Genomic DNA, 13,515 nt, shown 5'->3' on the forward strand with positions numbered 1-13,515 from the left:
GAAGAATTTTTCTCTCGAAGCACAAACAACTTCGGCCCAATAAATAATAGTGAAAAAGTGGAGGGATAAAACCCGTTTGAATCAATTGAATTGCCAAAGAAGGCGGAGAAAGAATGTGCGAAAAAAATGTACATAAATGAAGATTTAAAATTTAACTTTGGATAAAGGAAAATTACAGAAAATAATGGGTGGAATGCTGCCCCTGCAACCACCTTGCTTGGGATCACTATAGGATTTGCGGTGGGTGCGAGATTCGGTATCTGCAAAGTACTTTATGCATTTGAGCACTAAAATCAAAGAAATCCCCCAACAAACAAAAATGAAGTATGGCAACACTGACCAACAAAGAAGGAAGAAATGTCAAAATCAATTAGTTTTGTGTGTTTTGTTTGTGAAAAAGTGAAATTTGAAAATTATAGAAATAGATGTTTCCTTGTTGTGAAATTGCTTTATTTGCACATGTCTTACAAATAAAAAAAACAGCCAGTCGAAATTCTCGCAGCGCTAATGGAAAGTTGAGCCTTTTTTTCAACTTCTTAATCTTTTTATTTAGAATTTCTTGATTTTCCTTTATGTAGGTATTTAAAATGATGTTGGTTAAAATAGCTATTTCTATACTTTGAAAGTGAGTGCCTGACCTAAGGTAAATATCGTCGAACGCACTCTTAAACAGCTGTCAAGATTTAACAGAGTGACAGCTACCTGACAGTCTACTTTTAATCCCCTATACCGTCGTGTATTCAGCACGTGGTAGTTTTGTTGTTTAGATTTTAGATTTTCATTTTTTGATTTTATTGCATTTAAAAACATTTAATTACAATGGGAAAAACGAAAAAAAATAAAATACGACCAGCCAAAGTCAATCCCATTGGTATACCGAGCCTACGAGATCTTGAAAATGAAGACGAATTCAATATGGAAAATAGCAATCCCATCGAAGCAATTCGTGACCAATTACAATGTTCCAATGTTGAGGAAAAGATCAACGGACTGCAAGCATTGGCTGTACTCTCATCGAATAAAAATAAAGTTGTCAACATCTGTTCGAGTGATGTTATTCGAATTGCAGCCCCATTGTTAGTTGAACCAAACAATGCTGTACGAAATGCTTGTGCAGGAGCTCTGCGTAATCTTTCAGTTTGTGGAGTAGAAGTTTGTGAGAATCTTGTCGACCAAGATGTCCTCACGCCATTGCTGGTTCTTCTAAATGAGTATGCAAAAGAAGCCAATTGGGTTCCAGAATTTGATGAGAAACTCACAGGTCAACTTGGTTTGAAATCAGATATATTCCTTCAGGTTAGTGTAAATGGTTTATGTAAAAATAGCAAACATTGATGGTAACATTATACATCTACTTATTTTAGTCTGTAAATCTTCTGTGGAATCTCTGTGAGAGCACATCTGTTGCACTTGAGAACTTCAACCAATCACACATCTTGGAGAGTTTCATTCGTTGTTTGGACTACAAAGTGTTTGGATTCGATATCGCAATTTCTGTTGCCCAATGTTTGTTGGTTATATCCGAGGAAAATCCAAATTCCTGGAATGTTTTTAACAATCATGTTCCAGAGTTTATTTGTCTGCTTAACATTGAAGGTGATCATTCGCATACGTTTTTAAGAACTCTCGCTGCAGGTAACAACACACACTTTTAAATCAGAATGTTTAAATTTCTTAACAATTATTTTTTTTCGTAGGAATTTTGTCAAACGTTCCTGCACTGGCAGCTGCATATGTAAATAAAATATTCCCAGCTCTCTCGGCTACTTTCGATGTTAACCATAGAACTGTTCTTGGTGACATCACAAGTACTCTACCTTTGCAACAGCAACCAAATCAAACTGAACTCGAAGTGAAAATGGATGTTGTCGATGGTAAATTATAAGAAAGAATTAATATATTTATTTAATTTAATTAATTCAATAACAGTTGGTGAAGAAACAGACGAAGCCGCATCTTTGAGGAGAAGAAAACAAGATTTACCTACAGATATTGAAATTCAAGTAAAAAACGTTGGATATCTGCTAGAAGCCCAAAAAGTAGCTGCAGAGATTATTACAAATCAATGTGCAACTGACGATGATGGTAAGTTGAAATTGATAATTTCAATGAAAAATTTAAATTTAATTATGAGAATACCAATTTTATTGACAATTTGTATGCACACAATGAAGAGGCAATTACAACCCTTAACGTTTTTAAAGTTTAAATACAGTGCGAGAGTTAGGGAAATAGTAATGGATTTAATGGTCCTAAAGTTCAAAATATTAACATAGGTAGGTATGGAGGAGTTGGGTAAAGCTTTTCATATTCTTGATGTGCGGTTAAGTACGTCCTAAATTGAGTTCAAGGTAAAATATTAAGCATTTCTGAAAGTGCGAATATTATAACTCAATTGTTTGAATGAGGAATATTAGATAAAAGAACCCAAACAGATTAAATGGAGTTTTCGGCAATGGCTGAGAAGCATTCCACTCGGATCTATGTAGAATTGTGCTCCCTAGGATATGTGAAAAATTGGGAGAAGCTTGATGTGGATTTAGATTTGGGGAGTCTCTGGCTCGGTCCCTATCTAGATGTCTCCAGTTTCGCGCTCGAAGTTTCCTGAGGTCACTTTCCACTTGTGCGCGCCACCTGATCCGCGGTCTTCCTCTTCTGCTCTGTCCTGTGGGTGTAGATTCGAAGACTTTCCGGGCCGGAGACCCAGCCATCTTAGTCTTTGGACTTTTACCCTTCTGGCTAAGTCTACGTGGCTGTACAGCCCGTACAGCTCGTCGTTCCATTTTCTCCTCCACTCACCTTCGATGCATACGGGACCGTAGATCACACAAAGAACTTTTCTCTCGAACTTTCAAGGTGCTTTCATCCGCTTTTGTCATAGTCCATGCTTCTGCACCGTATAGTAGGACGGGGATGATAAGGATCTTATATAGCGACACTTTGGTCCCTCGATAGGACTTTATCAGTCAAAAGTTTAAAGAAACTGCGGTTAACAAGAGTTATTCTGTGTTTGATCTCAGCGCTGGTGTTGTTTCCTGCGTTTACAGCGGAGCCTAGATAGACGAAGTCCTTGACTACCTTAAAGTTACGTCTGTCGATGGTTACGTTTTAACCAAAACTTCGGTGTTGTATGTCCTTGACATCCCGTTGACATCAGGTTGTTTCCAACCTTTATGGAGTAGCGGGAATTCTCCATGGTCATCCTGCACAAACGGACGTGTTTGGCAGGAATGCCAAAACTAGGCATGGCTCTTAACAGCTCGACCCTGTAGATACTGTCATATGCGGAATTGAAATCAATGAAAAGATGGTGAGTGTCGATTTGGTGTTCTTGTTTTTTTTCCAGGATCTGCCGTAATGTGAATATTTGATCGACTGTGGACTTTGAGCGTATATCAGGCTAATGTTGCCGAATTTAGCCTTGATGCGTATGGTCATGAGGCGCTCATGATGCACCTATAGCTCAAGAGCTGTTGGTTTTCGTGGTAGCAGTCACCATAGTAAATATCGCAGTTTTTCATCCTCTTTTTGCCGGCCCATCCCATCGCAATTCCTGGATGGCGGTGATGTCTGCTTTATAGCAGTTTAGGGCCTCCGCTAATTCTTTGCCCTATCCTCATTCTCTCTTGGTAAATACGATGCGATAATCTTTTATTCCCATCAATGTTACTATGTCCTGGAAACGAAGGGAGGCTAACCATTTTGAATTTTTAACAATGGATTAGATGGCTTTGATTGTAGCTTTGATATCGAGAATAATGTCTTAAGTTTATGTTTAACAAATTGTGGGAAGAAAGAATTTTAGGGTCTTCAGAAACCGCAAGTACCTCTGTTTGATTTGACACTGAAGAATTCTATAGAGTTTATTAATCTTTCCCGATGGGAATTAATTGCCAAAACACCAGGCCCTACACTCTCGCTCTTTTTAATTACTGATACATGATTTGCAATAATGAATCCGTATCCATCCAGTCTTCCCTAGTAGGGAAGGGATTTCTTATAAGGTTACTGGGTTGAAATTTGTGTACGGCTTATGTCGAATTGAATGTGTATCTCAATAGTTTTTTTATGTTTCCATGACCTAAAGATATGATTTTCCAGTTCTAAAGCTACAGCTTGTGTAGTTCTGCAATGCATTATACTGTATTAATTTTTTTAAATTGATTTTTAAAATAAAAGTACATACTTTTCAACTTTCCAGAGTGGATTGATAATGATGCCGATGATGCATCGGACAATGAAAGCGTTCACGACTATGATAGCAATAGTAAAGCCAATAGCACGACAAACCTTCAAAATACCGACAAACTTCCCGTCGAAGTTTTAGAAGCCATCAAATCATTTGGATTTGTAGAAAAAGTAAGTATAAAAACACGCATCATATGAAAATAAAAATAATTTAATAATTATTTCTTTTTTAGCTTTGGCATAAAGCAAAACCAATACAAGATAATGTTAGTCAAATTTTACGCGAGACTAGTTACACACTCTTGAATAAGTATGAATAATGTTTTTCTTTTTGGTTTATAAATATATTTATTTTTTGTATGAAAATCTTTTTGATGTTCACAGAGTAAAAAGTCTGCGAGTATCATGCCTTTTGTGTTTACAAAATCTTTGCAATTCAATGAGTACCGAAGATCTTGGTGGCCCAACTGCAATCTATGCCGTTTGGTTGGATTTGGGACAACAGGTGTTCCAAGGACCACAAGATCTCATTCTCTTAGAGCCATCGACCTCATTGATGCGCGCGTCATTGGAGCATTTAAAAAAAAGCCCAGAACTCTTTGCCCAAATGTCAGAGAATGATTTAGAAGTAAATATTTTTGTTTATAAGTTTTGCATTTAATTTTAATTAATTTTGTATTCTATCTAGTTAATGTTAAATGGAGTGAATAAGTGTACGATGCCAGAAATTCGCGCCAATTGGTTACGAATGTTGGGTACTTTGGGTTGCTTGCTTTCTGAACGTCTAGTCAAAGTGATTATTGAATTTATTTTAGACACATGTTCAAAGGTAAATGGTTTTTTAACTAAGAAATTGGTTAATTTAGTTTTAAATTATTATTGTTTTTGGAAACTTAAGGAACAAGATGTTTGGACTATATCTGAATCAATAGATGCTCTAATGGACATGTTTTCTGACAACGACTGGAACCAAATTGTAGTTGAATTAAATTTCCATGAACGCATTAAGGCTTTAGAAAAAGTTTTCAAATCAAAGGTAAACAATTACAAAACATACAAAAACCTCTTAAACAAAAGTTCATACTTTGTGTTTTTAGATTCGTCAGCAGAAGAGAGAATTAAATGAAAGATACCCAGCTGTTCTTACAGTACGCACAAATCTAAGTCGTTTTGTTAAGTATGTCGAAAGTGAATTGAAAAAATTCTCCAGTACGAATGGAACATAAAAAAAAACATCGACAAGAAGAAAAACTGATTTCCTGACAAAACTATGCATGTGTAATCAAATCGACATAATATTTAATTTGTATCCTATCGAGAAAGTTGGCCTTAGAAAAGCCAAACGAAATGAAATGTTAAAAATATTTACCTATTTTTTTATAGCTTAAAAATGAATTGTATATCAATTTACAATAATTTATAGAATTAAAGTTTAAATTTTGAAAAAAATAACGTTATTTTTTAATACGATATTCAACCATGACACGTATTCCATCGTAATCGGAAAGTTTACGAATTGTGAAAAACTATCATGAAATTCGTTCGTAATGCAAAATTGTATGAGATTTTTCACTAGAACCGTATTTGGTAAGAGCTTTTCGGGATTCGTAAAAGTTTCCGATTGCTATGATAGGGCTGACAATATAATTGAAGAAAACTGATTTGCTGGATGCTTTGCAAATCGCAAGTAAATAAAACGAATGTGACTTTGCCTTTACGATTTGCGAACCAACTACATAAAGGTAACTTCTCGAAAAAAATATTTCGATGAAACTGAGTCTCACCCTAAATCCACGGGATGGTATTCAAATTAAGCCACAGAATACTTACAACGAGCCAATAGTAGTGAAGCAGTATAGAGGGAAGAGAATTAACAAATCGCATGAAAAGAACGTGAAATATGCAAAGAAGTATAATTGATTTTTTTTTGCTCACAGAAAAATGCAAACTTAAGAGGTTTTTGAGGGATAGAAATTTTGGTTCACAGATAGGAAAGCTCTGGGCCTTGGGGACATTAAAAGATTCCAAAAAAATTGTCTCCATCACGAGATAAGCGAAGAAGTAATATACAGAAATGAAAATATTTCAACACCGTTTTTACGAAAATGCGCCATTAAAATAATTTCTTAAAGCAAATCGATACATTTAGACACACGTTTTCTTCTATCAAAAGTTCTTTAGTAGCATGGGAAGAAAAGAAAGTGCATTAACCTTCATGTTCCGGCTAAAAGGCAACACTACATGAATTTATAAATCACAAAATTAATGAAAAGAAATAAATTGATTCTGTGGGCAAATGACAGAATTTGAATCGCTTAATTTGTCAACCACAAGCATACATTAGAATTCTCCGAGTAAATTTGAATTCCCTTATACAAACATTTAGAAATACATCGATCAATTAGGAAAGTGGGATATGATTTGAAAAAGGATCCTTATGCACACTGGTTAGAAACACATTCGTATAGTACAGCTAAAGAATTAATCTCTGTACTTGATAATGCGCCCGAAATGAAGTCAAAGGTATACAAACAATGCTTTCTAGAAGTAAAGATTTAATATATGAATTATTTAAGGGGAGGAATACAACATACTATGTCCAGATTATTTTAAGAGCTATTTTTTTAAATTCTGTCCAAAGACTCAAGTTTGAGATCAAAAAAATGGCAAATCTTTTAAAGAAACTTGTATTTACATAGTTCTTCTTTAAAACATTCTACATGGACAGTCCAAGAAAGCGCTTTTTCTCATAGTAAACATTAAATTAATTACATTTCAGTTCAAACATAGGCCAGCAATATTCCGCCACTTAATGAATTGTGGGAATAAATACCAATGGCAAGCAGCAATTTCATTAGTTTTTCAGCTAAAAGACCTCATCAAAAAAAGTAAAAATAGAAATATATTGAACAGATTTTTGCTTTCGACTGGCCATAAGCTGCACATGTTAAGTGCTTCATTGAAGTCCATCCCCAGGAACTAATTTTGTCTTCATGCAGACTTTACAAGAACTTCCAGCTTGTAGTGGGAACCTTTATATGTATAATCTGTCGAACTAAGTTGTTAAACCAATTTTTTTTTAGTTGAAAGTATGACAAATGGATCGCTTAACTATCGCACAACGCATACAAATTATTAAAACATGCTGCAAAAATAGTGTTTCTGCCATAGCCACATATCGTGCAACTACGCAAGCAATTGGCAAAACCATAAAGAAATTTGAAGAGACTGGATTGGTTACAGATAGCTAGTACTGTTGCTGTAAGTGAAAGTGTTGCCGAAGACCCGAATGTGTCGATCTCAGGAATTAGGACTGTCTTACGACACATTATGGCGTATTTTGCATTTGTATTCACATCCATATAAAGCCCAGCTCATACAACAACTGAAGCCACTTGATGATTTACGGCTTCGTAGATACGTCGAATAGGTGCTTGAATAACAGGCAGGGAACGGCGATTTTTTGAAAATTTTCTTCAGCGACGAAGAACATTTCTCACTCGTTGGGTATGTTAATAAACAAAATTTTTTTCAAGTAGTTGGAAAGAGGCCATTTCATCCACAAAAAGTCACTGTTTGATGGGCTTTTTCGTCGGGTGATGTGATTGGAAAAAAACTACGTCATATGATAACCGACTTTTTTTGCCTGCTAATGAAGTACATAAATACGACTTGAGAATATGTTGCTTTAACAAGAAGGTACCACGTGCTACACAACTTAAGCAAATATGGATTTATTGTAAGAGACAGTTCCTGGCCGCTTAATTTTTCGTCGTGGCTATATCAACTGGAAAGCAAGATCATGCGATTTGACACCGCTGCACTTTTTTTGTGGGGCTAAGCGAAAGACCGTATTTATGCAGATAAACCTTTAACTCTTGAGCACTTAAAATCCAACATTCGTCAAGTTATGGCTGAGATACCCAATATGTGTCAAAAAGTGGTCCAAAAATACCTCAAAATAATCGAATTGCAACAACTCGCTTGGTGGTTATTTAAATGATGTTGTGTCAACGTTCAAACTTTATAATAAAAATGAAATATTATGACAACAAATATTTTATATGCTTTTTACTTATGTTTACTTTTGAAACCGCAAAATGGATAACCCTGTATATTGACTCAGCTGGTTTTTGGCAAGAGTTTTCCTACAGAAAGAAGCAATAATTTTGTATCTTATCAACAAACCAAAAAAAATTTCAAAGAGCAACTTAATTGTCAGAAACCCAAAAGATAGTAGAGACGAATACAAAAAACAAGTATACGCCTGAGTATACCGCTTTTAAAACTATTTACAAAGAAAACGAAAATACATTACCCGTTTATTTTATTACATCTTTCAAATAACTTATGAATTCTTTACTTAATTTTTAAGAATGGAGGCACGATATCAAAATAAAACAACAATATTATTGAAAAGTTAGAATAAAATTGAAACTTTAGGCACATAGACTTTATTAAATTTCTAAAAATTATCCCATTGATTGGTTAGCTGCTTAGCGCGATTACAAAAAAAAATAAACCCACGTTTAATCATCTTGACTTTGCTAATTATTTGTTTAAATATTTATAAATAATAAAAATTATCATAACACATAACGTAATATATAATATAATTATAAATTATTTCTTTTCTTTATATAAGGCGATATAATATAGGAGTAATAATTAATTATGTATAAATTTAAATTTTTTTTCGCTGTCGTGGGCTCTAATGAACTTATTTGGAGTTTTAGTTCTTTTTTTCACGATCCAAATTATAAAGTTCTTCATTTTTTTTTTAAAGATGAACCTTTGAATATTGCACAAAAGGATTTTTATGAGGTCACATTTTTATTAAATTCACCAACGCCAAAAAATCATTCAAACACATCAGTGTTGAGAGTTTTGAAGTATTATTATTTGTTATTCCTCTTCACTTGGAGTTCTGGTGAAAGATTTTTATTAGTTCGCTTGGGCTTTGGCAATGGATTCCAATCGAGGTTAGAACTAGTTGGCGAAGATTCTCTCGACGTGTTGTTGACTTCTTTTGTAATGGTGCATTTTTTGAACACCTCCATGTTGCCATTTTTATCAGTTTCTTTAGCTAGCGTTGACACAATTGTGTCTAAGATGCCTTGAAAATTCTCATCTGCCTTATTAGAAAGCTTCTGTTCGTGTTCGTGGGCATTCTCGAGTCCTTCGAGTTCAAGAAGCATTCGCTTCATCTCTCGTTGGGACTCGGCCAAACTTTTAAGATTTTGTTCCATGGCATTGGTATTTGTTTCGCTTTGATTTCGTTGTGGATTATTGGCATCGATCTCGATTTCTTCTTCTTTCTTTGCACCGCCGAGGAGTTTTTGGCTTCGATTGATGGAATCGATGATTTGTTTGACAGATCGTCGTTTTTCTGGGGGAACTGGCTCCAACGGGGCTAGTGTCGATTCCTTCCATTGACTTGGTCGTGGCCGGTAAATATTTTCGTTGATATCTTCAACAAAGTGCTTATGTCTCGGAGGCTTCTGAATAGGAGCTGGATGGGCGTCAACTTCAGAAGTTTGAGTTAGAGTTGTAACGGGTTTAGGAAGGTTTGATTGTGTAGTGGAATCTTCTATTCGATCAGCAACTTCTTCGATTTCAGAAATAATTAACTGAAGCTCGGAAATTGTTGTCGGAAGATCTTCTTCAAGATTGGAAATATTTTCTTCAATCTTAATTTCTTCTTTAGGTTTTGGCGATGGCTTTGACTCTACTTGAGAGCTTAGCTCTGTTTCGGTCACTTCAACTTTTCTAACAGCTGTGTGAGGTGATTTTCGTTCAGGCGGTGTGGGTTTTTGCTCCCTCACAGCTGGGACAGGAGTTGAAACCGGTGAAGCTGGTTGATGTTTTCTATCTTCACCTACCGCAACAATTTTAATAGTAACTTCATGGCGCGAAGGTGTAGGTGTCTTACGATGAGCACCAACGTCAATTCCTATCTCCCTATGTGGCGTTTCTGGGGAGGAAGGCACTTCTTCGACCACTTTTATTTCTTTTCGTCTCATTGCAGGAGTATCTGGAGTTTCAGCTATAAAAACTTCTCGACGAGCATTTGACAATCTAGGAGAAACAGGTGGTGGAGACTTTGGAAGCATTGGCTTAGTTGCAATAGGAGGTCTTGGTTTCTCCGGTGATTCTTTGATAGTCACAGCTTCTTTATTCGTGCTAACTATTACTATTTCCTCAGACGAATGTGGTTTCGATTCTGAACGGAAAGATGATACGCCACCTGGTGATGACTCAATTCTTTCCGGTGTCGACCGAGGGCTTTCTGTACGGATATGGATTGTTTCCACATTACCGATATGATTCACTTTTTTCTTCTCTTCCTTCACGGAAGAATCTTCTATCTTCAAATCAGCAGGATCTTCATCTTCCCTAATGAATAATGGTTCATCATCGGGAGTAACAATAATATCGATACTCGAATTAATCGATCTGCTTGATTCGCGGGTTGGTGAATTATGACTTTTTGGTATTGTACCATTTTGTTTAAGTGAATTTGTAGTGACCACAGTTGTTGTAGATGAGGATCGAACTTCATGATGATTTTCGGTACTATCGTTGTTGGACGACTTAACGAAACTCTCAATTTCAGCGGTAAGATTGTGAATTTCCTCTTCGTTGGCTGTGGAACTGTTGTTGTTGGGCTGAGTGGTGGATGATGGTTTGTGACTAGGAGTGGAACCAGCACTCGAGCTTTCTTCTTTGATTATTTGATGCACCTAAAAGAAATAATTGACTAGTGTTAATTTTTGTTTTAAAGAAAATTGAAGAAACAACAAGATGTACTGGAACAAAATTTGTGCGAAAAAGAGTAGATAATGTGAACATCTGAACATGATAAATAAGAATAAAGTCTTGAAAATAATCGAGCTATTGGGGATTATTTTAAAATTTCAAGAAAAATGTCGTTAATCATTTGACATTTGCATAATTCAGCAATTAATAATAAATAATAACGATACAAACTTCCCAGTCCTAAGAATCTATGGAGAAGCTGGCTCTTGTGGAAGGAAGAATTTTTGGCTTATGTCATTGACTTGTTTTATAAAACACAGAAAATATTATGTAATGCATAAAATAATAGTGCTTTGTGAAAAATTAAATATTGTTTTAGTTTTTTTTTTGCAATATTAATGACACAAACGTTCTTACCTAAGTAAGATACAAGTTGAAGTTATCTTATCACAAAATTGTGATATCATAGTTGGGAAGGTATTTATTGTACAGAAAAAATGTGTTCTCTTTAAGACTTTAAGATAAAAGATAAGCAAATTAAATATAAAATAAAAGAGTGCAGCATTTTTGTTTAAGCTTTTCAAATGTTGAACAGATAAAAAAATACACAAGTGATCGCGATTGCGATTGAATTTACAAAAATAGAAAATTATAAAGATTACCCAATTATTCGATTTATTAAACTGCCTTCACTAGGTGTCCAGACCTAATTCTGTGAAGTGGGCATGCATTTATGTATATTTATTTATTACAAATTCGATTACTTATTTTAATAATTATTTAAAATAATGCCTATTTATGTAATGTACATACAACTGAAATTTTAAATTGTACTTGTCCATATAATTTTTTGAATTCATTACCTAAAATGAGTATGCATTGGTAAAATGCTTAAATTAACACCGATTCGCTCCTATTTTGCGTTTCATTGGTCAAAAAATTGATTTGTTTTTATTGTAAAATTGATATATTTTCATGAGTACCGGCCTAACTGCACTACGAGTAACATCAAATAATTTTCTTTTGTTTGTTTTATTGACGTATTTATATTTTTTGAATTATCTTTCATTTGTTAAAAATACTCTAAACAAATTGGTCACATTCACAAAGCTAGTGGCTAAGTAGCCAAGAGATTCTGATTGGCTAAATCTAAATACAAAAATAGTCGAAATTTCCCCTCCAACGTAGTGTAAAAATGTCGCCTACAAAGTAAGTCACACTGGTTTTGACGTTTCACAATTAGCTGCTCAGTAAGGACACAAGAATTCAAAATGAAGTTAATCTTTTGGTATTTAAATACAAATATAAATAAATCATATTAGATTTTCTATTTGGTTTTATTGAATTTAAAAAAAAAAAAAAACTATTTAAAGTTCTGGAAACACAAATGTTTCTTATTTTATATTTACTACAACTGACATATATGACAGTTCCGGATTGACTAGCTTTGTAGTGCAATTTTGCATTCACAAAGCTAGTTGAATTTTTGACTTTGTTGTCACTAGCTTTGGGAATACGCCAAATCTTCCTCAAACGAAGTAAATCAAGTTTATTTTTGTCTGAATTTCAACGTCAAGAAAATACCTACACAATCTATCGTTTTCCATTGGTCATAAAAATAGGATCAATTTTTGTAATTGATATCTAAATTTTCTAATGTAAAACTTCATTAATTAGATGACTTTTAAGCTTTGAATATTAACAAAATTTGACAGCTTATTCTTTGAGCAGAAAAGTTTTTAGGTCGATAAATTGATAAGGACCAACCAAGCACCTGCTCTGAAAAGTTTCTCCATTCTACTCATACGGCCCAAATTTGTTACCATCTTTCAAAAAAGATTGGAACGTAGTTCGGTCTTCATAGGAAGTTTTTAATAATTCGAATGAAAGTACTGAAAACAATTTTCTAAGTTTAATTTAATACAATAATGTGCGACTTACTGGAATTGGTGGTGGTGGAGCACGTCGCTTTTTTCGTGCAGGATGTTTTGCAGGTGTAGATGAGGCAGAGATACCACCCATTACAACATCATCATCATCTTCATCATCAAATGGATTTGTGCTGGCCACACTAACTTGAGATGATCTGTTAGGAATTAAAAAAAAACAAATATTTTATTTTTGTATTTATTTCAGTTATAAAAAAGATGTGTTTCTATATTACACAAACCACATGAATTTACCTATACAAAAAGACGTACATAAAATACATAAACACATACATACATAATTGTAAGAAGGAGAAGGATATACCCAACCCCATATTTAAATGTCAATTTTTTTATTCTTATGTAAATGAAAAGAAGAATCTATAACCATTAATTTATTATAGTTGAAAACATTTTGAAGTACATCCCGAGCGAAAAGTTGGTAAGATTTTTTGTATTCACATAAGAAGATCACCTACTTAATGTCTACACGTTTACAAATGTCTACACATTTTAATTACTAACAGTCGTATTTATAAACGTGGCATACGGACTGCTTAAAGATACAATCCCTCAAAACTCTATCTTTCTTGATCGATTGCGGAGCATTGGCATAGACCTTATATTTTTTACCTAGCTT

General features: G+C 34.4%; 2 protein-coding genes across 3 annotated transcripts in view; one reads left to right on the top strand and one right to left on the bottom strand.

The window, feature by feature from the left end:
- The first annotated feature begins 727 nt into the window (after positions 1–727).
- LOC129952125 (HEAT repeat-containing protein 3) lies at positions 728–5,631 on the top strand. The gene is made up of 10 exons (XM_056064569.1): positions 728–1,296; positions 1,365–1,635; positions 1,698–1,874; positions 1,930–2,085; positions 4,202–4,359; positions 4,422–4,498; positions 4,573–4,816; positions 4,877–5,017; positions 5,087–5,224; positions 5,286–5,631. The coding sequence occupies exons 1-10, from the start codon at positions 820–822 to the stop codon at positions 5,412–5,414; spliced, it is 1,968 nt and encodes a 655-aa protein (XP_055920544.1). The 5' UTR covers positions 728–819; the 3' UTR covers positions 5,415–5,631.
- Positions 5,632–8,597: 2,966 nt separating this feature from the next.
- Positions 8,598–13,515, bottom strand: part of LOC129948920 (uncharacterized) — a 33,968-nt gene continuing 29,050 nt past the window's right edge. For both annotated transcript variants that reach the window (XM_056060071.1, XM_056060070.1), the window contains exons 5-6: positions 12,889–13,033; positions 8,598–10,931 (exon numbers count right to left, since the gene is read on the bottom strand). In XM_056060071.1, the coding sequence (XP_055916046.1) occupies positions 9,087–10,931; positions 12,889–13,033 (1,990 nt within the window). In that variant the 3' untranslated portion in view covers positions 8,598–9,086. The remainder of the gene's footprint in view (positions 10,932–12,888; positions 13,034–13,515) is intronic.

This window comes from Eupeodes corollae, chromosome 3 (genome assembly GCF_945859685.1).
Source record: "Eupeodes corollae chromosome 3, idEupCoro1.1, whole genome shotgun sequence".
Classification (NCBI taxonomy): Eukaryota; Metazoa; Arthropoda; class Insecta; order Diptera; family Syrphidae; genus Eupeodes; species Eupeodes corollae.